The sequence below is a fragment of the Perissodus microlepis genome, chromosome 20 (assembly GCF_051167445.1).
Source record: "Perissodus microlepis isolate ML-2025 ecotype Zambia chromosome 20, ASM5116744v1, whole genome shotgun sequence".
In the NCBI taxonomy this organism is placed as follows: Eukaryota; Metazoa; Chordata; class Actinopteri; order Cichliformes; family Cichlidae; genus Perissodus; species Perissodus microlepis.
The window spans coordinates 30,995,852-31,019,998 of NC_140480.1; the positions used below are offsets into that span (position 1 = coordinate 30,995,852).

The 24,147-nt window shown below is 42.2% G+C and overlaps 1 protein-coding gene across 3 annotated transcripts in view; it reads left to right on the plus strand.

Annotated features, from left to right (window-relative positions):
• The first annotated feature begins 11,380 nt into the window (after window positions 1-11,380).
• Window positions 11,381-24,147, plus strand: part of agap2 (ArfGAP with GTPase domain, ankyrin repeat and PH domain 2) — a 28,159-nt gene continuing 15,392 nt past the window's right edge. The window contains exons 1-5 of one of the 3 annotated variants that reach the window (XM_084916116.1): window positions 11,381-12,752; window positions 12,871-14,002; window positions 19,105-19,163; window positions 23,803-23,890; window positions 24,024-24,109. In XM_084916116.1, coding sequence (XP_084772242.1) covers window positions 12,693-12,752; window positions 12,871-14,002; window positions 19,105-19,163; window positions 23,803-23,890; window positions 24,024-24,109 — 1,425 coding nt within the window. In that variant the 5' untranslated portion in view covers window positions 11,381-12,692. The remainder of the gene's footprint in view (window positions 12,753-12,870; window positions 14,003-19,104; window positions 19,164-23,802; window positions 23,891-24,023; window positions 24,110-24,147) is intronic. The other 2 variants (XM_084916115.1, XM_084916117.1) reach the window with 2 other exon arrangements.

Consider the following 24,147-nt stretch of genomic DNA (forward strand, 5'->3'; position numbering starts at 1 on the left):
CTCTGGCCCTCACTCCCATCATCACAAAGTGCTTAGAGCACACTTCAAATCCTGTCTCCCCCCCACCCTGGACCCCCACCAATTCGCATTCCGTCAGAACAGGAGCACAGAGGATGCAGTCTCCATCGCACTGCACTCTGTCCTCTCACACCTGGACAACAACAACACCTATGCCAGTGTGCTGTTTATAGACTTCAGTTCAACATTCAATACAATCCTCCCCTCACAACTCATCAGGAAACTGACAGACCTGGGCATCAGTTCCCTCATGTGCAAATGGTTACTGGACTTTCTGACCAACTGCCCCCAACATGTCCGGCTGGATAACCACTGCTCATATACAATCACAATGAACACCGGTGTACAACAAGGCTGTGTGATGAGCCCTTTCCTCTACTCCCTCTTCACCCACGACTGCAGACCTGCCGATGGTTCCAACATCAGTGACAGCGATGAGGCCGCCTACAGGGAGGTGGATCGTCTGGCTGAGTGGTGCGACACAAACAACGTGCTGCTTAACACTGAGAAGACCAAGGAGCTCATCGTGGACTACAGGAGGAATGCTGACCCACATCCACCCATCTACATTAAAGGGACGGCTGTGGAGCGTGTGAGCAGCTTCAAGTTCCTGGGAGTCCACATCTCCGAGGATCTCATCTGGACGACCAACTGCTCCAAGCTGGTCAAGAAGGCTCACCAGCGCCTCTTCTTCTTGAGGACTCTGAGGAAGAACCACCTGTCCTCAGACATCCTGGTGAACTTCTATCGCTGCACCATCGAGAGCATCCTGACCAACTCTATAACAGTTTGGTACAGGAACTGCTCTGCCTCGGACCGGAAGGCGTTGCAGAGGGTTGTGAAAACTGCCCAGCGCATCGCCGGAGCACCACTTCCTGCCATAAATGACATCTACAGGAAGCGGTGTCTGAAAAGGGCTGGGAAAATCATCAAAGACCCCAGTCACCCATCACATGGACTCTTCACCCTCCTGCCCTCTGGGAGGCGCTACAGGAGCCTCCGGACTAAGACCACCAGGTACCGGAACAGCTTCTTCCCCAAAGCTGTCAGACTCCTGAACTCTGCCTCCTGACATCTGACCCACATTAAACACATGGACAGGACATACACACACCCACAATGGACAAAAACAAATAATGGACAACTGTACCCTCATACACACAATAATAACATGGACTGAACCACCACTCACAACCACTAGCACTTTATTTAGCCTCTTTAGAAATTATCCACATATTTCACTTATCTTACCTGCACTACTGTATAATTCTGTATAAATAATCATTCTGTATAATACGATAATTTTAATTCTACAACTGTTTATAACTTGCATAGTTCACATTTCTGTATAGTTTTTCATATTTATATCCTGTTCATGGCCTCTACATAGCTTGTACACCACTACAGCCTGCACATACTTATAGTTATAGCATACGGTACACGGTACCTTCATACCGTGTACATTATAACATACCCATAATAGACCCATATTTTGTACCCTCATACCTATAACAGACCCATTTCTGTAATATACTTACATATCTATATTATTGCTAATATATATTGTAATATATCTATATCATGGCTAAAGCATCTCTGGATGGATGCAAACTGCATTTCGTTCCCTTGTACCTGTGACATGTGCAATGACAATAAAGTTGAATTCTATTCTATTCTAGCAAGACACAGGTAGAAACTATGCTACTGAAGCCAGAGGAGGGTGAGGAGGAGAGAGGGAAGGTGTATTCAGAAGCAAAGAGAGAAGGAAAGGTAGGCATGTGGGTCTGAGAGTAGGGTTTTAAATGTCCGTACTGCAACAGAAAAGGGAACATATGTATGTGTTGCCTGCACAGGAGATCAGGTGGAAGGGAAATAAGGCCAGAAGCATCGCCAGTGGATCCAAACTGTATTAACATTGTGTAGATAGGAAGTGAAATGAAACAGGGGTAATCTTAAGCATGTGAAGATTTTCATTGGGAGTTACCAAGAGGGACAGGATTAGAAATGAGTACATCAGACAAACTTTCAGTTTGATCAGTTTGGAGACAAAATTTGAAGAAGGAAGAAAATTTGAAGAAGTAAATGCCAGGCAGGAGAAAAACAGGAAAGCCTCAGAGAAGATTCATGGATGAAGTGAATGAGGATGTGCAGAGGGTTGGTGTGACAAAGGAGAATAGGGGAGGTATAAAGATAATCCATTGTAAACGACAAGCAAAAACAATAAAGAGGAGATGATTTCCAGTTAATACTTATACTACACTTTATTCAGTAAGACTTCAAACCAGCAACTGAACCAATGGATCAATCAATACGGCGTTTACTCAGGTTACAAGTCAAGTGAGCCAAGAGCTACTTTTCGATGGACTTCCATATAATCAGACTTCTTTTTGGAGCAAGTGTTGCCCCCTGTTGACCATTAGAAAAACTACAGGACTAAGCATTTTGGCACTGGCTTCCTTTCTAAGGAAGCAAGATTTACTTTTTATATAAAAAGCTTGAGAATTTTGTAAACCTGCCACCAGATCATGAGTGAACATCTTCAGTCACATGAGGAGGATGCAAAAGAGCAATGTTCCAACCACTATCAGGCTTCTGAACACATTATGACCTTTTTATTTATTTATTTTTATTAGTAGTCTATTGCCAGACACGCTCCAATATTTTTGTATCTAACGGTGTCTTGGTGTGTTTCTTTTTTATTGTGATTTGCTATTCCAGAGTTTTTTCACCCACTTTTTTACTTTTGTTAATCTGTGATGTGACAATAAAACTGAATCTTAATCTGAAATCGATTGAGTAACAGTGTCCCTAGAACTGAAGGTTAAAAAGTACAGAAAACTTATTCTGTCCTCTGGTTGTGGCCAGAGATTTTTCATAAATGAGACCATTGTTGCTAAAAAGATCACCTGTAAGGATCCAGTACACTTACATAATGTGAGCAAACTCTGTAATAATGATAGGCCCAAAGATATTTTCATATTTAATATCAGTTTAATTTTATTCATGCAGGCACTTTATATTATAAGGTGAAGATGCTGAACATTATAGCTAGAAACTCAAAAATCCATTCATGCCAAATGACCAAACACTTGGTGACAGTGGGGTTAAAAAAAATTTTCTTTTAGCTGGAAGAGATCTCCAGAAGGACCAGGCTCTGGGAGGGGAAGCCATCCGTGACAGGCTGGGGGATTAAGAGAAAGAGAAGACAAAAAAGAAGAGCATAAAAACAGACGTACGACAAACAGGACTAAACACAAACCACAGGAGACGGTAGACAAGCAGTTGACAGACCTTCCTGCCTGCATAAACGGGCAATTAAGAGGTACAACTGCCCCATGATGATATGACCAATGTAGTGAAACACAAGATTCAAAGACTGTGAGGAAGCTAACAATTTGGTCCTGACTGTAATAATGTTTTAGTTTATGGGGTGGCAGGGGTAAAAAACACTGTGAGGCCTGTGAGGACGAGTCTGTCTTTAAAAACATATTTTGCACCAATAGATAGCACAAAAGCTTTCTGTGTCTACTAATATATACTTATATATATATATAGGACTGCATATAATCTGGATATAAGCTGTGAGTAATATGAATTGATAGATATACCGACAGTGATGTGCAAGGAGGGCAACACTGTTCCCTTTATTGCCCTGCTAAAGCTAATTTCTGACCCATGAAACCACGATTTTGAAGAGAGGAAACGTTCCAGGATGCCCCGACTTTAGCACAACCCCTAAAGGTAAATCATTGCATTACATGGTCAAGTAGTCTGAGCTGATAGGGATGGTTAAGAATCACCTGTTGGCTGTACACTGGAAATAACTGATCTTAAGTTCAAACACACACCTACCTCTCATAGGCCTCAAAATGTGTACTTGCCCCACCCATTTCTCCCTCCCTCTTTTCCTATTTGTAATCCTCCCTCATAGCAGAATCTCTCGGCCCTGAGGAGCCACTACAGAGCTTCACAGATCATTCGTTCTTATTTTGTGGTGATCTTGGCAGTTGTTAGTACTGTCCAATCAAAGTAAGAATTTCCTGGGTTTGACTCCACCGGCTTGCAAGTGTTGTCATTAGGTCCACTGGCTTCCTTCTACAGTCCAAAGATATGTATGGGTTAGGTTAACTGGCATTTCTCTAGGTGTGGATGTTTCCAGCCTATTTACTGTCTCAGTATCCTCCCAGGTTGTACCCTGCCTTTCAGACTATGAAAGCTGGAATAGGCTCCAGCCTCCTCGCAACCCTGAATTTGATAAATTCAAGAAAATTGATAAATAAAAAGTTTTAAGCCAAAAAGTAGAGAGGGTGGGCCTAAAGTGGGAGCTGGTTCTACAGGAGAGGGGTCTGACAGGTGAAGACGCTGCCTCCCATTCTGCTTTTCAAAGCTTCACAAAGTGAAAGTAAGCCTGCACCCTGAGAGCAAAGTGCTCTTTTGTGATAATATAATGTTATGAGACATGAGACACGATGATTCAGGACTTTGTACGTGAGAAGAAGGATTTTAAATTCAATTCCAACCTTAACAAGGAGCCAGTGAAGAGAAGCTAATAAGAGAGAAATATGATCCCTCTTTCTGGTCCCTGTTAGCTCTCTCTCTACAGCATTTTGGATCCACTGAAGGCTTTTCAGGGAGCTTTTAGGGTGTCCTGTTAATAAAGCCTGTAAGTAACAAATGCATGGTACAGCTTTTCTGTATTGCTCTCTAATTAGAGAACAGTACAAATACTGTATGCACCAAACAACAACATCAGTGCTACAAAGCTGCTGCAAAGATTGGGCAAAAATCTGGTTATGGTGAGATCCTGTGCACGTGACCAGCATGTCTGACAGCAGTGGATATTTGCTCAGATGCCAGCCAGTCTGCAAAACAGTGACATATTTAACTATTAAAACACAGAGTCCTCTAATGTAGGTTCAATATGTGACTAACACAAACTGTAATAATAAACTGTGTCTCAGATAATCATGCTTTATAATATACTTTCCTTGGTAGTAACGGTTAGGGTGTTATGTGAGTTACATGGACGCTTCAGACGCCTTTTCTGTCGTGTGAAATGACAGCACTCAGAGCCGCCTCACAGTGAAGATTTGAAATAAGGAAGTGAATTCAGTTCAGTTCAAACCTGCAGAGGAAACTGAGACGCGCATTGTCGTGATCCGACTTTGTGGTCTAGAAAGACAGAGCGAGAGAGAGCGAGTGAAAGAGAGACACCCCGAGCCGCCTTTGCTTCTTGTTTCTGCTGCATCTGTGCGTCTGGAGCTCTTCTTGTGGAACAAACAGCCAGGAGTTCAAATGGGCTGAAGCAGCTGTTTGCTTCACTTTACCACCGATCCATGTGTCAGGATGACCAGCAACAGCAAAACGGTGAACTCCGCTGCAATAAAAGCAGAGATCAAGAGGCATGATTCCCTTCAGACTGCAATCAACAGACTGGCCAAGCAGTTTGAAAGGGTGGGGGATCAACAGCTGCGCTCAGGCCTTAAAGTTTACCTCCACAGTATTCAAGGTAAGCTCCTCTTTCTTAAGCTTGGCTGCTCTTTGTGATTGACCTTTACCTGTAAACTGCAAAAGCTGTTGTCACAATAACAGGATATTCATTTTAGTGTTATTCTTTGCGTGTTAACATGGGAAAACAGCTTACAAATGATACGTTTCTCTTCCTTTTATAAGTTTTAATGCTATGGTGGGTGAGAACAAGACAGTTTAGGTGATTTATATCTTCCCCTTCACTTCCTGTGTCAGTCGGTGTGACTCTTCAGTGGAAGAGAGGCTCATTTCCATTATCGTTTTACTCTGAAGGAAAAAATTTACCACCTTGCTGCAGGTGTGTACTGGCATTTATTTATCAGCCAGGCTCTGGACATGGGCAACCAATGGCGACACCACCTCAGCAGCCATCGCCATGGCAGCAGCATAAAACCTGCTGTGTGGCCTACTTCCTTTCTGCCAATCTGCAACTGCCCTCAAAGCCACTTCCTTTCAAATAAACAGGGCCTTACATGTAACGCTGATCAGTTTTACATCATTTCCTCATCCTACTTCCCACCATTTCTTGTTAATGTGACATGAGTTACTGTTGATCTACCTGTGATTTTGTTTTTAGATTTCTGTGGAAAGGTAGTGCACAGTAAGTGAGATATAAAAGTAGGGGAAGTACTAAAATTGTATGTTTAAGTTAAAGGAACAAGAGCACAAAAAAGCTTTTGTCACTGCTGCGTGGAAAGGCCCCGGCTTCACAATTTGATGTTGCATTGTCAGTTCAGTTCACTTCAGTTTTTATGTGTATAGTGCCAATTCACAACAACAGTTGGCTCAAAGTGCTCAATAAATACTTAAAGCACATTTAAGTATGCCAATTAATTGTACTCACTATATAAGTGGTGCAAAGTAGGGCAAGGTCAATTTAGTGCATGGCAAACACACAGCTCATCTTAATCTCAGCTGGCCTAACCACTGCATATTTAAGAAAAAGCATCAGAAACCAAACACGTTCATGTGTTTCCATTTCCTTTCATGTAATGAAGTAAATCCTAAAGAAAAGGTCAAATTTCACTAACCACACATTTATAAAACTGATGATTAGGAGCCTCAGACATCTTAAGCAAAAAGTCTGACTTAATGTGGAAGTTAAGTCAGCCTGCTCTTACTATATGTGACTCTTTAAAGGCACAATACCTTCACATTTTGTTATTAGTTAAGATTCAGAGAACTTGCTGAGATGCTTTCCACTGATTTCCGTTTCTGTTTAACACTAGTGGCGTCACAAACAACAGGAGTAGTAATGCAATTTCCTGAAACATTTGAATGATACATTACTTTTCTGCGATTCCCACACTTTGGTGTTGCTTTCTGCCCCACCTCACTACCTACTACACATAAGACCAGCATTTAGGTTAAAGGTTATTTTTAAATCAGTGTAATTGGCCGATGACTGGTCCACTGTGTACCCTGCTTCTCACTACCTGTGAAGGACGTGATGGACTCTCAAAGCTTTGATCACTGAGTCATTGCTTCTGTGTGACTGAGAAAAACACACACATCAAACACTTTCAGTTAGTCCTCTGTTCAGATGATGGTGGTTTATGTTGGCAATTGAGTAAAACAGGTTTTAAAAGAAAAAGAGGAAACATCTTTAGTTCTAGTTTTGGCCAGTCAATATAATTTTAGAAGTATAACAAACATGAAGAGGCTTGATATATAGTTTGGGTCTCATAGTTTCACTGAGCATAGTTTTGATTTTGATACCAATTCTTTTTAGATCTTCCCCTGATGAACCGCAAAGTCACCCTGAAAAAACGTAATCAAACTAAACAAACGTGGACTAAACAGGAGGAACTCAACACTCCTCGGAAACGGACTGAGTCGAAAACAAAAGTGGAAAAATGAACTAATGAGAAATTTACCATTAACTAGCAGTGTGGTGAACTGTCTAGTCTGCTGTGACAGCTAGAGGAGTTTCAAGATGAAAGGAAACGCTCACATGGTGTCATCCTGTGCAGCTGTGGATGAATGAAATGTGCAGTAGTATGCGAGTAGTATCAGTCTCTCTTTGCTTCCCACAGGCCCACAGACCGACTGTGAGAGGCAATGTTTTAAAGGATATTTTGATATTAAACAACGTACACAGTTTAGTTCACTGTTCACAGTTCCATCCATAGCTTGTACTTAAAGACGGACAACAGATCACCATTAAAATGGGAATGACTGAGACTATGCTTGCATAGAGACCAGGGGTGTGGATTTGAGGCATCTAGTTTCCGAGCATAAATCCTCTCAACTGCTGGGCTGGTTTTCAAAATTTAAAATATATCTATCTATCTATCTATCTATCTATCTATCTATCTATCTATCTATCTATCTATCTATCTATCTATCTATCTATCTATCTATATATACATATATATATATATATATATATATATATATATATATATATATATGAACTGACCTTGTTATTTTGAAATAGCATTAACTTACTAATTAACAGATCCAGGCTTTAAGGTTAGAGGTTTTTTTCGGTCTGAGTATGAATTCTATGCATCTATATTTTTCTTTAGCATTAAGTATTACATTAATGAATTACATTAATTAATACATTAATCATCATTAAGTATTAGAGCCAGTCCCAATGAATTTTCTCCATGAGATTTAAGCCAAAATTATCGTTTAATTTAGCCTACAAAAATGAATTTTATCTTCTAATTTTTTGTTGTAAAATTAAGCTTGAAAAGTGAAAAAAAGTATATATACATATCTATTTAGATTTTTTTTTGTAATAAGAATTAAGATTTTCAGTTAACTGAAAATAGAAATGTTTAATTCCTGTATTGTAAATCGCTAGTCAAGGCCTATCTGCAGTACCTTCATGGTCCACAAGGGGGGCAGAGAATGCACTTTGGGATTAACTGACCTAATGAATTCAACCACCCTCTCAATTTAATCATAGCTATCATTTGCTAACCTTGGTCATCACCTCAGAGTTGAGAGAAGTTTAACTTGGGGCTCGCCCATTTTTTCTTGCTTGCGATTCTTTTTCGTGTCGTTGCTTCAAGTTTCAGAATCTTACATTTCTTTGGTCACTGTTCTTATCTTTCTCACATGATTAAAGCTAAACTAAGCAGAAATCTAGAAAAGGCCAAAATACAAACCCAAGCAGATCTCCTCCTCCTTTTTCTTCATGCATCTCCTCCCAGAAAAGCAGAGTCCTGTCCAGGTGTGTCACAATAAATAAAAGATTCGTCTCTTAATTTTGTTTCATGTAGGATTGAAACTCCACCCTATCAGGTGAAAGCCCTTTGCTTAATCCATTGTATCAACACAACACAACCAGATAGATTTTCTGATGCCTGAAAACAGATCCAAGAGGAGGTGCAGTCGGGTTAGATCGCATTATCATTTTTTCCCTCTAATGAAAAAGAAAAAATCACAACCACTGCTTTATTCAGAGCAAATCTCAATTATGCACACTTTTTTATTTTCTGTAAAATAACTAATCTAAAACAATCGGATCTTTGTTCACTTTAAAAGTATGGAAAAACTTGGGGAAAATGCATTTGAGCAACATGGCGTGTCATTTCGCCCATTCAATTAAGTGAAACACAGCTGTTAACTTTTTGTTTGTTTGTCACGTGACAGCTCAACAAGATGCGCAAAAACCAGCAATCCCACAGTTTTTAGGTGGTTTCCATTGTCATTTGGGTCACTGATGATGAGCTAACGGGGTTACATGCTAGCCTGTTGCTCTGCTCGTCTGTGAACTGAAGGTCAGTAGGCTCCCTGATGGATTCTTTTAAGCTTTGAGGTCTTTTTAGGGCCTGGCAGATCTTGACTCACTCTCAGAGGTATCCCCTACCACTAAAAACATTCAGCTGAATTTTCTGTGTAATTAGGCTGCTGGAGTGTTGGCACTGTAGTGAGCGTATCCTCGGCGGGGGCCTGGATCTGTGAGTGTGAGAGTTCACTGCTGCTAAAAAGAGAGCCACCACTCGTTTGGACTTAATAAGTGAGTGGGACGTGGTCGACTGACTGTGTGCCAAGGAAAAGGCTGAAAAAAGGCAGAGGCGAGGCGTAAGAAAAAGGTGCTCCTGGGAGCTAAATGAAGACATTTAAATGTGAATCTGACTGGTGTTCACTGCAGCACGGCAGCAGAGCGAGAGGCTGAGGTGGGGGGAAGAGAGTGAGGGCAGCTCATAGTGAAGGAGAAATAAAAAAGCACCCAGCATGACCACTGCCCTTGGCCACTGTCCATCTGACAGCACCCGCTGCATGAGTGTCAGTGTGTATGTGTTTGTCTGGGGGTAGCTTTGTCTGCATGCATGCCAGTGACAGTATTTATGTGTGTCTGCCTAATTTTGTTTTACATGTGGGTGTCTTTTTCCCAATAATGAGATTCACCAACTGCAGCAACCCAGCCTGCACTGTCGTGTCCCTGCTCGCACTTGTTAAAAATGGATTTTACACTCACATAATGTCACGTGTGTGTGTGTGTGTGTGTGTCATTTAAAAAGCAGCTCAGCTTGATCTTCCTGTCTGAGGTTTTTTATCACGACTCCTCTTCGGCGTTTGATTCATCGGCCGCTGCTCCTCTCAGGTCGTGCGTTTTCCCCTTGAGCCAAAGGCTGGTTGTCAGAGGTCCTTTGTATTCAGCGCGAGTAGTTATTGCCCTCTCGCTGACTGTGGAAGGGAGGGGGAGCGGGCTGAGCAGGTGGACAGTCACATCCTGTATTATGGGATGATGGTGGGAGGCTGAGAGTGGTGCAACCGTGCCGGGAGACATCGTCTGTTTTCACTTTTTTTTTAAGTCAGAGAGTAATTAACACAAAATTACACCCGGTAATAACTCACGAGATGGATGTGTAATCATGTTTGCTGCAGTGCTTCTGGTGTTGCACACAGCATAATTGCAGCAGTTCCTCTTGCGCTTTTGTCTTCGCCGGCGAGATTAAGATCAATCAGCAACTATTTTGATATTAAATTTCAGTTTTGAAGGAGAACAATGACAAAAATCTATCTTTCAATCTCTTCAAATGTGTGAATTTTCTGTCATCAGAGTGAATGTTTGGAAGTTTTTAAACCAATTATTTTATTATATATGGCGTTTCATTCAGATGTTCTTGCATTTTTGCACTAGTTTCCGAACAGTGAAGGTGTAATTATGAAAACAGCAGACAAGTCTTTTTTCCACGTGCTGTTTGTGCACAAGTTTCACTCACAGGCAATTTCCTGTATCTTAAAACACAAAGAAAATCTTTTCATCACATGAAAAAAATGCAAATAAAACATGTGTGATTAATTATTCTGGTCATATTTTCCACTCTGCGGTTCAAAAATTGATGTCCAATACCCTCTTATCCTCTCATGCTGTGAGCCCACCCACTTCTGCTAATGAACACACGCCGTAAAAGGCAATACACTACAGATCAATACACTCACAGGAAATCTCTTTCACCCACACACACACACACATGGACACACACATGTTCACAAAGACTGTTTTTTTATATCCAGGGAGCAATTGTGATAAAGGATGTACAGAGGCAAAGAAGGAGGAGGAGGAGGAGGAGGAGGAGGAAGGACATGGAGGAGATGATTGTGCCACCAGAGCCAGGAAGATTGTAACACCTTAGCAACAAACAAGCCAAGCCTCCTACTGAGGAGGAGCTACACGAAGCCACACACACACACACACACACACACACACACACACACACACACACACACACACACACACACACACACACACACACACACACACACACATTCACATAAATAGACAGCTGAATGATCTTGATGAAGATTTTCTGGCACTTGGAAAACACACCCAGCCCACAAACACACATCCTTTTCCCACTCTTTGTCATTCCTGGCTGAACCCTGCACACTTGCCTCTCCTTACCACTGATCTCTTCTCCTGCAGCCTCCCCTCATTTAGCAGGTCCAGTTTGTGTGTGTGTGCATTGATGATTTACCACCAGTCCCTGCCTCTCACCCCCTCCTCATCCTCTCCGGCATACAGGGAGAAAGATGGAAGGGAGGGGATGGGGATGAGCCGTAAAAAAGCAGGGACCCTGCACCGTCTGAGAGGAGCAGCAGGAAAAGCAGAGGGAGAGAAAATAGAGGAGGGGAAGGCAAGGAAAGAGAAGCAGGATCGCTCTGCATTGTATGGATCGCCTATTGGAACAAGGAGGGGCATGTAGAGGGAGGGACATCAGAGATTCCTATCAGTGAGCGGAAAGGAGAGAGAAACGCAGAGTGCGAGAGAGAAGAGCTGTGCATGTGTGAGGGTGTGTTGCATGTGTGTGTGTGTGTACGTGATGCGATTTGGACTCGCTGAACCTGTGCGACGGTGTCTCTGTCAGAAGGCTTCACAGGCAGTCGAGGAGCTGTGACTCGCCTCAGCGTCTCCACTTGTGCTTGGCGCCTGATGCGCTCACAGGACACTGGCTGCCCAGGAGACAGAGAGAGGGGCGTGATGGCCGGACGCGCCCTCGCTCGGTCATGCATTTCCCCAGAATTCCATCCATCTTCTCCTGGCTTCTGCTCCCGATCCCCTCCAGCCCTCATCGGTGTCCTTCCTGTGCGTCTCCGTGAGGCTGCCTGCCTTTTTGCCGCCGCGCTTTCTGAATGGATGCTGCTGTCAACACGCATGTGAGGTGTGCAATGAGAGCCCATGATTTGGACTGGACTGCATTCAGCTCTGGAGGTTACTGTGCCATGCTGCTTTAGGGTGACGCTAATGAATCTTTAAAGACTTCACCTTTTCACTTTACAGCTGCTCTCCAGTACATCCTTGATGACGTATGATGCAGGGCAGCTGTTATTCCGAATGAATCAAGATTTTTGAAGCGGTTGGACAGAGCAACATGTAAGCTGAGGGAGTGCTGCACATAAAATAAGGTCATGTAAATGATTACCATAAAGAATGAGGCATCAGACACCATAATGAAGATATTTTTGTCTCAGTGGCTGCATGCATGTGTTGTGGATACATTTTAATTGGGTGTTTTCTAGGAACAAAAGAGCTGCTTTCACTGTACTGACAGTGGTCCTGAAGGTTGTCAGGAAGGGTGGATTTTGTTTTTGAATCACAGAGAAATGACAATTAGAGTGAGAGAAGAAATCCGTGACGGAAATTAAAATCCGAAACAAAGAAAGAGGGATTTGGGGGATGGATGAGCCCAAGAGTCTCTCTGCTGTTGTGTCTTCCGAGGAGAAACTTAATCTTCCTCCGTGTAAGTTTTTCGTCCTTGTCGTGTCGTCAGATTGTTTCACATCCGAACACGCTGGCAAAGCGTCAGTTGCTCATGTTGCTCTGTCTGGTTTCATTCATCTACTGTGTGTCTACTGAAGCCTGACCACATGAGCGGAGGCGGCGCCCTGCAGCAACGCACCACCTACCTCATTTCCCTCACCCTGGTCAAGGTAGAGGCTGTGGAAGAGAATGGAGATGAGGCCAAGAACAGCAACCAGGGGAAGGAGGTGGAGGCCAGACCAGGAGAAAGGCCGGGAGATGAGAGAGTGGAAGCTGAAGGTGGAGCTTCCACACGGACTGAAAATGGAGCTGGAGTGGTTTTAGGGGAACCACAAAGAGCTGAAGATGCTGTCATTGTGAAAGGGGGCACTGATGAACTCAAGGAAGGAGAGAGGAGATCCCTCAGCCCTCTGACAGATAAACTACCCTCAAATGTCCCCAGTAAAGTGGCTGAAAAGCCACCATGCAACCTCTCTATCCCCTTACCTGCTGAGAGAGTCACGATTCAGAAGACAAAGTCAGCAGACGTAGTCGAGAAGCCGTTTTCCAGCCCAGAGGCAAAGCAATGCAGGTCTCCGTCTCTAACCACAACACCCCCTATGGAGGTGGTCGAGCCCAGCCGCACCCCAACCAGGACCAGCCTCCCTATCCGCCCTGCAGGACAGCGGCCCGTGAGCCTGCTCAAGTCTCACAGCAGCGTGGCCACCCGCGGCCGCGACTCCCGGGAGGGTAGAGAACGCAGCCCTACCTCAGCCCAGAGCCTCGATCGCAAGGACTGCCGCGTGACAACGCGCTCGCCAGGCCCCTGCAGGGCCTCCTGGGCCGAGGCGAGCAGGACCGAAGGATGGCGGGACCTGCAGGATGAGGCTCAAACTGGAATACAGCTGGAGATTGGAGGTGGCATGGCTGCAGTGATGAGAGACATCCCCAGAAAGGACAGACTAAAGAGCGGCTCAACCTCCCTACCTGCACCTCCTACCCAGGCCCCCAAACCGGCTCGCAAAGGCAAAAGCCGCACGCTGGATAACAGTGACCTGAACAGCCTCTCTGAAGACCTGGGCCTGGCAAGAGAAGCTCAGCAAGGACAGCAGGGCCAAAGAGGCTCTGCTAAAGACAGAAAGATGCTCAAGTTCATCAGTGGCATTTTCACAAAGAGCAGCTCGGGGGCAGCGGGGTCATCCTCCACAGCGCCTCCCGTCTACATACAGAGAGACTCCAGTGAGGAGGAAGGTAGGAGGTCACAAACACATCATCACTGTCACCTCTTCAACTTCAAATCCATCCTTCACACAGGGACTCCTGTATGCAGCCAAACATTTATCAGCCTAGCCCCTTCATCTGTGCACAGGCATCCATTAGAAACGATTTGGGTGGGGTGGGGTTGATCTTTTTAAAGAAGCCTGCACAGAATCTATCTGCAGGCTTTAACACTGTCACGTTTCCCCAAAGCCATGTGCGTCTGCAAAATGATGATAGATGAAGTTCTTTGATCTGAGGATTGACAATAGAATCATCTTGGACAGTTTTAACCTAATTCCCCTCAGAGCGCGGGGCCAATTTCACATCGCTAGAGGGGTAATCTGCACGCACAAACACTGACACTAACACCCCCCAACACACACACAGTTAAGCAGTGTTCCCAGCATGGCTTTAAGTCTCCTAATGAAGCCAAAAGGGAGAGGAGCTGGTGGTCGGATTGCGTCGCTCCATAAAGCTGGAATGATTAGAAAAGAGGAAAGACATAAGATGATATTCGTTCACCCACGTCAAAAAAGGGAAGTGAGGATTCACAGCGAATCAAGAACATCTCTAATCCTGTTTTTGATAGTCCACCCACTGCATGATCTGCCACTATAAGGAGCTTGTTTTTTTGGGGTTTTTTGCACCTTCTTTCTCACCCTCTTTGTCTCCGTCAGGTTGAATTTAAATTCATGTGTGAACCTCGCGTGTGCCTTTTCTAAGCTTCAGGATTGTTGGGTTGTGAGTTGAACGGCTGCAGCGTACAACAGTGCATCTCTTTCACCAACATGTTTGCTCAAAGACGAAGCGAGTGTCGGCCCGTGGGAGCCAGCGAGCGAGGGAGTGTGTGTGTGTGTGTGTTTATGCATTCATTCACTCATTGTGTATTCACACTGTTACACATGCACACTGTGGATTCACTCAAATAGTCAGACCAGCCTCGCCGACTGTGCACACACACACACACACACACACACACACACACACACACATTCACACACATACTCAAGGCAGGAGGAAGTGTTGCCATGGCAACCGGCAGGACTGCTGCTTCTGCTGCTGCTGCTATAGAGCCTGATGAAACATAGGGTGGAGGAGGTGTGCTTGTGTGTGTGCGCGTGTGTGCATGTATGTGTGTGTGCAGTGACACATGCTTGAGAGACAAAATTTCCTAAAAACAGAATTAAGTTTTGGATGTCAGCTACAGGCTGCACATGAGGGATGTGAGGGATCACTCGTGATTGGTTTGGAGAGGGGACTGAGGATAATTGGCTTTACGTAGGCATGTGTGTGTCGAAGCAGCAGAAGGATCACATTGTCTGATCGTTTTTGGCACCAGCAGCAGGCCATAAAGAGAGCTTTGAGTCAGAAAGATAGACAAAGACATGCAAAGTCTGTGTGTGTGTGTGGTAGGAGTTGGCCTTTTTCTGAGGGAGCCGGCTGCAGCAACAGCTCGTGTGTAAGTGCCTTTTTTAATTGTGTGAAACACATCATCGCTGTGTGTGGTGTTAGACTTAGAACCAGGCCTGAGTTTAATCATCATCTGTTTTTGAAGGACACATCACACATTCACACTGAGGATAATGGGCAGTATATCTATCAGGGTAGTCTGCCAAAACCTCCCGGTCTCCCGTTGTCTTCCTCTAGTTCCTTTCCTGCTTTGTATTTTCTGATAAATGCTTTTTCTTTATCAAAAAAAAAAAGAAAAAAAAAAAAAGAAGGAGAACACAGGCAGCATGGCTCCTGAATCAAGACTAATGCCTACCGTTATAAAACCTGAAAAACCTTGTAGAGGCATTAGTGGTCCTTGAAGCTGAAGATTCATTGTTGTTTGAGAGGAAAGCCACTCTGCAGCAATCTTGGTTGCTAACCAAGATATTCTACAATCAACCCACAGCAAGAAGAAGTGTAAAACTTTTTTTAACCATGGAGATGGAGCCCTGTGCAGACAGCTTTGCAGCTGTGTGTACTGATCTCCATCAGGCACCACAGTCATCACTGTTTCAGGCTCCAGATCTTCATCTTCAATCTTATCGGACTATTTGAGGCTAACAAGACAAAGCCCATATCTATACATGAATAGCCTAAGACTATGTACCTCCACCAAGGCTGAAAATGTCCTCCACACTATGCAACAGGACAATATTTCCCAGTTGATGCATATTTGTGTCCATAAAGTCCAAAAGTTAATCAATTCCAAGTTGGGCAAGTCCCCGCCTCTAAAACTGTCGTCCAAAGGACTCCATAACTTTTCCCCTGCTAACAAAGAAAGAGTCATAACCACCTTGATGAGATGGAGATGTTAAACTTCTACAAAGCGTGTGCAGGATTAATGGCATCACAGCTTCAGTCCAGAGTGCTACCTGTCAACTAAGCCTGCTTGACACCTGCTAAACATCAGAATTAATGCTGCTACCGTGAGCATGTTTATCCTGGCTTTAGCATTACAGTGCACTCAATCTGAGCTGCTACCATGTCAGCAGACTCTATTGTCACCTTAATACATACACCTAACAAAAATATGAATCCAGTCTAACACGACAGTCGTTCAGTAAAACCTTTTTTATGAGGTGTTACTGCAGGACTGTCGTGTTTCACTCCTCTAATCTTTGTAAACACACTCTGTATCTGCATGTGAGTTTGCAGATATCTGTGAGCAATGTTTGGTCTTTTTTGGTTACTGTTTGTTGTCTGAGCCGTATAAACCAAGCATGTTTGACTGGGTTTGGCTGCATGCAGGTAAACAATCCATGAGGAGAGTGGAGAAAAAAAAGAGCATTTTGAGCCAAGTACAATACTGAAACCAGCATTTGACCTGTCTGCAGCCTGAAACAAACCCTTAGCTCTCTTTCCTTCCCTATAACCTCTGTGATCTCTGATAGGCTAAAAGTGAGATGACCATAAAAGGGCCACACTGATGTAATTATTTGAAACTTGGCCATGTTTAATACAAGTGTCCACCATCGTAACAGTATGACAAAAAAAATACAGGAAAGCATAGTAGGTTCCCTTTGATGTCTGCATTCATAGTAAAATGGTGAAATCACACACAGTCTGTGAAACGGGAACTTTAGGGCAAACTATCAGATTTCTAAACATCTGCTGGTTACACCGGAAGCTGTGAAACATCAGCCACTGCCCCCAGAGGATAGGTCATTAGGCAAGCACTGATGGGTTCCCAGACAGAGCACCTAAACTGGCCACTGATGCTTTTTATGTCTATGAATCAATTTTTCTGTCTGTCTTTCCCTCCAATGGCTCTGGAGCTGCAGCTGGGTTTCTGGGTGTGGGCATCGCATCATATCGGGTGTATGCCACCTCTTTTGCCCAATAGGAACGCTGGCACAGCTGTCTGCGACCGAACCACTGCAGACGACTGTGTGCCACAATCACAGACACAATTTCAAGCCAAGTTTGCAGCTAAAATTGGCCCCTGATGATTTTAGAATTAGTCGATTAGGTAAGTCGCTGAAGAGGAAAGGAACCCCAAATAACTTTTCATATTTATTTTATTTGTCCAGTAATTCCTGCCATTTTATTTTATTTATATAAAGTAAAAACTGGATTTTTGGAATTTTATATAATCTCGGTCTCTTGACTTTCTATGACATAGACAGATACATGCATAGATTATGAGTTTTAGTTTTAACGATAACCTTCCTTTAAATTTGAGAACTTTAAAACAAACTTCTAATCACAGCATAATGTGTAAACTATTTAAGATATGAATGTAGTCACCGCATCGTGTCCCACTGAACTTGGGACTCAAAGCCTCGAAGATGGACAGACTAATAAAATATACACAAACTTTGCACAGCAGGTCACATTATCTCTCAGTTAGTACCATTAAAAATGCTCCATAAGGCAGAAGTTTGGTGTAGATGTCCAGTTCATTTGCTTCGATTAGCAGACAGGTAGCAACTGCACACCGGTCATGTAAGATAGCCAGACCCTAAGTTTAATCCAAACTGGTGATATACTAGAATTTAGGTATATCATGTAAAAACAAAAAGGCAGTTTTATTGCCTATAAAAAGTCCAGATAATAACATTAGGTTAAAAAAAACCCAAACAAGCCCTTTAAGGCACAAGCGGTTGAAGATAAGGAACACAGAAATCCACAAAAGACAAGCAGACAATCCAACAGTGACAGAGGGAGAGCGGAGATTATGTATAGACAGAAGGCTGATTGTAAAACGAGAGGCATGAGGGAATAAGGCACAAACAAACAATCACAAAGCAGATGAAAGGAACAAAAAGCAGGTAGTAAAACCAAAACAGGTCATAGGAGAGCACTGAAACACAAGGGCTGACACTAAACAAGGAAGACAGGGGGAAAAACAAGACAAAGACCTCTAAAAACTAAAACAGAAATCAGCTAAACAGACCAAAATGTTTTATTTATTTGTTTATTTTCATATCTGGCTGTAAACATGATTTTCTTCATGACCGTATAGTTATTACTGGTGGGGGGGTCTGTGGGAACTAATTGGTTTTGCAGGCAGTTCATTAGAGGAATCACTGTTTTTTGGTACTCTTGTTTGTTTGTTGTTTACCTCTGGATGCTGCTGCTTGGTAGAAACTGTGCCAGCTGTCAGGCAGAAAAGCAGTTGAGTCACTGAAGTTATTCTATTTTGGTGATCATACTTTACTTTCTCTCATATGCCATTTATAGCTGTTTCACCTCTGCATGTGTCCAGGTTATAATTTCATCACGAGTCAAATATAAATATATTTCGCTGTAATTTCTTTTAGTTCAAACCTAAAAAGGTGCCTGACATCTTTGAGCAGCAGCAAGTTGAACACTAAAGGTTTCCATCGCTCAGCGCACAGCTGCCCGTCATTTCCAGCACGGGGAGAGCAAAGTGGATAAAGAGCGGTGTGGCTCCACCTTGTTGGATCCCCCGTCGTGACTGAAAGGTTATATTCATTAAGGCGACCTGCCAGGCCGCACGTGAGGCCAGTCACGCAGCAGCTGTGTGATTTATTGCCCTCCCACAGGCTGTTAAGATGGCTGCCCTTTTTACTGTATGTAATCTAAATGATGTGTCACCGCCTCGCTGACTGTTTGTCCCTGTCTGTCTCTCTCTCTAGTAAATATTGCCAACAGCCAGGAGTGGACGCTGAGCAGATCCATCCCTGAGCTGAGACTGGTGAGAAAACCCCCTTCACTGCCAGAGCATTAGAAAAAGAGGAATTTATTACAGTAATTTATAGTTAATTATCTGTATTGGAGATGAGGCTAATGCAAAAAGATATATGTGTATATGTATATATATATATATTTAATGAAAAATGAAACAATCATCAGTGAACCACTTTGAAGAGAAGACTTTTAGAAACAAAATATGTCACATCTTGTGTTCTGCTGTAAAATTCTTCTTCTGGTGTGTTAAACAGATACTAAAATTACACAATTTTTGGTACAACATACCTCTAACCTTAATCTGAGATTTTAATTTGAGATGAGAGAGGACCCTCGGGATCCAGGACAAAGAGGGAAACAAAATAACAAAAAAGCTGCAAATTAAAATCCAAAAATTAGCAAAGACCAAAGGAAACAAAGCAGGAATCCAAAACAAGCACCAGGTAAACTGGAGGGATGGGTTAGCCAGCTAAAAGAGCTTAAAGTCAGTTTTTTCAGTGTCATAAAAGTGGCTCTCTCTTTACCTGTTAGATCACCACGGTAACTGATGCTGAAGACATCACCTGATGTGTAACAGGTTCAGAGTTTTTGGTTAAAATCAGATGAAAAAAGTGTGATATCGTTTCTCTGCTGCAGGAATCTCATTTATATATATGTGACTTATTGAGCCGTACCATACCAGCATCACCAAATGAATCCGTACTCAGTGTACTCAATGTACAGGTAATAAAAAATGTTTCTTTAACACTGTTAAAATGAAAAGAAAAGCAGAGGCGGCACAGAACAAAAAGCAGTTACCAAAATAAAACAGGAAGTGGAAAACGCTTCGCTTGTCTCTGAACAAATAGACAAGTCAGGGGGAGGTAAGGGTAACAGATAACAGGAAGTTCAGAAACATAAGAAAGGAGAATAGATATCAAAGAAACCAAAACAGGAACCACAAATACTGTACAAGAGTCAAGGACCGTGAAAAGCAGGTCAGCAGAGATCTGTTGGATATTACGAGCTTAAAAAGGTAAAGATGATTTTTTTTTTAAGTCCCGAGTTCTGTCTGCAGGAATGAATTTCCAAACTAGGCAGGACGTTTGTAGAGAAAGTATTCAAATTCTTAAACTAAGTCAGGGGCGAGCGTAAGTTCAAACCTCAGTTCCCAATCATGTCATGCATGCAGTGCACTGTAATTAATATTAATGGAACATGTTGTTTCCACATTTGCAAACCTCAGTTCAATTGGATAAACATTACAATGTTACCTTCAGAAGCAGCCTAGTTAAGTGGATGACCTTTTGTAGTGTCTAAGAGTGAAACTAGTACTACTTTTTAGAGTGAAAAGTCAGAGAGTTCAATCTAATCGACCCGTTTAAGGGTGGAGCCTTTAGGCAAAGATTCAGTCATTTAGGAAGTTAAAGAACCATTTGTGAAAAAGCAGATAAGATAAGAAACATTTTTTCAGTCTGTTAATCACATACACCCAATCATCAAGCACTTAAAGTATCAGTATTCAGTACAGACACTGGGAAATCACCCTGCCAGTCTGCAGACCTGTACACAAAGCTAACTGGTAATAGAGTTGTTTTATATTAAAGTGTTTTCATTCAAACTGTACAAGCCCTCCTTTTAGTATGCAGACTTGTGTGCTACTGGAAAACACACAAAGCCTCCACGACTTGCATGAAAAACTACTTTCGATAAAATAATTTTTGTTTTTCCAGCTAACTTCACTTTTTGGTCTCTCGTTCTTCAACCTCTCTGTCCCCCCTCTCTCTCTCCATCCTCCTCACTCAACTAGACACTAGAAAATGACAAAAATATAAGAGCAAGAGGGAGATGCACAATCGACAACAGTACAGCAGACTGTTTAGTTATGTGAAATCATCATCGATGAATGTGTGTAAAACAGAAACTGCAGCGTTATAATTCTTGGTGAATTTAAATGTTGCAGTGAAAAAATGAGATAAACTGTAACCTTAAACATAAACCATATCAGCTATACTGTAAACAAACATTGAAGCCCAGTTTGATCAGAATAGGAATACAAATTTTTAACAAACTAAAATAAAAATGCACATCAGCTCCTTGGCTGGCAACTCACAATATACCAGCCTGATTAGTGGATCAGAAGGTTAAAATGAGCTAATAATCTCTGGTAATTTAAGCTATATTAGTGAACGTGTTTGACACTTTTTAGAGAACAAATAAAAATAAGCAGACACAGCAATGTCCCCACATTATCAGAACAATTTGTACTTTGCTATATTTTAGTTAAAGTCTGTTTTAAATCTGCATCACTGAAATTAGCACTTGAGGACCTCTAAAAAGGGTCTAAATGTACCTGTGAATTAAGTAGAGGTACTCATATTGCACTGCAGTGATGCTAAATAACAATTAAAAAGCCTGGATTAAAATGTTCTGTGAGCATGGCAAAGTATTACAAGTAGAAACACTCAAATAGCCAAACAAGCCCTCTGACTAACATCATGTTAATTTATTTTGTAACTGTTTTTGCTGATGAGTTCATTTAAACGGCATTTTACTGTTTTGGTCGGTAGATGTGACGCTAAATTTAACTGTAACTAATCATGTTTTTCATAATGGATGCTGATGCTCATTATCTTCTCATTTGAGTTGCAAATTTTCAGACAATGGTGTGAAAATCTTCTCACAGTTTCCCACAGTCCAAAGTGAACAATGCCCTTTTTTGTTTAAACAACTGAAACTATTAAAGTAATGAAAAGGGAAGAGAACAAGTCCTCGCAGCAGAAAAGCCGGAATCTTTAAAAACGGGCATTTTAGCAAGAAAATAAGTATCAGAATAGCTGCTAATTGATTTTTCTGGTGGAAAATACTTGCTCATGTATATATTGGTAGTACTTTGGCTTTAATGGAAAATCTTAATTTTGTTCACCCCCTTTGAGTGTTAGTAGAAATGATATGACATGGTATTGTGTGTAACCTGAGCGTTGAAATCCGCATACTGACAGAAGCATGTCTTGCAACTCAGCAACCATCTTTGCAACACCTCAGGGCCGTGATTTTGAACCCCCCAAATAAATGAATGGGTAAAAATCCAAAACCTTTATTTCATTGGTCACTAAGGCCATAAACCCTGTACAGGATCACAAATCACAACAGAAAAGACAGTCCAAAAAGCTCTGAAAATTTGTCCCAAAACTAGATTTACCCAAGAAAACAATGAGTACATTTACCTACATTCTCAGAGAGATGCTAAGGTTGCCACCGCACACCTGTCTTCACTGTAGGCAGTACAACACAAAGCAGTTTTAACGATATTTTGTTATATAATTATGACCACTGATTCATAGTCCTGGACCTAAAAATTCCCACCTTTATTTTCATATCCCTAAACATTTTGTCTGTCCGCTCTCATATAAACTGACTCAGGTCCATGTAAACAAAATTCCTGTTTTCCAATTAAAAAAAAAAAATCCCAGTTGGAGACCAAAGGGGCTGTGATAGCGATTCATTTCCCTGCTGACACCAGACTCACAAGTTTGAGTCGTATGCCACATATTTTTCACACTTTAGCCAAAATTATCTGGTCACGTTTAATCATAAAAACTACTGGGTTTAGTTTAGAAAAAGATTAAATTAAATTAAATTGTATTTAAATAGTGCCAAATCACAGTACCAGTTGCCTCAAGTTGCTTTAGTTTTCTTAAAAAATGAGCAAGTACTCTGTGACAGTGGGAAGGAAAAACTCCTTTTTAACAGGAAGAAACCTCCGGCAAAATAAAACACTCAACACTTTTTGCATTGTTGATTTTTTTTGGTCGCCATGTTGATGCACTTCCATCAAAATGTAGCTCTATTTTCTGACTAAAAAACAACTTGAGACTTTGCCAGTGAGCCCAGAAGTTCCACCCACCTGCCATCGAGACCTTCGGTTTATGAGAGGCAGCCAATCAGAAGGAAGTTGGCTTGAAGCAGTCAAGGATAAAAAAAAAGGGAAAAATATAAAGTGAAACACGGTTGAATAAATAAATGCTGATCTCAAATTAACTAATGTTTAGTTATAGCCATTTTTATTTTTATTTTTATTGTTATTGATTGTTCTCTTGTGTATGTCTGGCTAAAAAAAAATGGAGCACATGAAATGTTATGTGCCACAAAGAGCTTTAGAACCATGTACAGAGCGGTTCCCAAGCTCTTTAAGTGCCAATACAGGTTGTTTCAGACACCAGATGAACTGAGGTGCTGCACCAAGCCCTCGTACTGAGCAGTGAATCGTACAAAGCCTCTCTAGTGAAATCCAAAAATAAAAATATGGAGCTAAAAATGGGCATCATACTTTCCCCGTATATTTTTGAACACGGGACTTTTACCAGATTGTATTACAATGAAGCACTTTTATAGCACTTTCAGAATTATCTTCACCTACTCACTGTTGCACATTTCTGCATGTGGATGACAAAGCAGTCTACAGGCGGAAAATACAGATTAAATAACAGACAGTGTAAACTGCCTAAAAGGAGCCAAAGCTTATCCGATGGAGGAACTGAAAGTCTGTGTCTGATGCGTTTTAATTTAGTCTGAGAGTTATATTTGATGCATGGTGCTGTAAATGTGCATGCAGGCTGAACCTGAATCAACTTGTGTGTGCTGCATTTCCTTCCTCCTTCTATCAGGGTGTTCTGGGAAGTCTGAAAAGTGGCAAATCGGCGCTGGTAAACAAATACATCACAGGCAGTTACTCCGCAGTCGAGAAACCTGATGGTAAGAGTTTTGTATTTAATCATGTTTAACCTGTTCAGAGAGACACCTCAGAAACCTGGTGCGTGATATGGCTTCATCCTCAGGGTGTCACTCCGCTGAATAACCTGTCTGTCACTGTCACTGTTCCTGACAGGTGGACGGTACAAAAAGGAAGTGCTGGTGGATGGTCAGAGTCATTTATTATTGATCAGAGAGGAGGCTGGACCACCTGATGCACAGGTGCTTCTTTGTGATGATGTGTATGTGTGTGTTTGTGT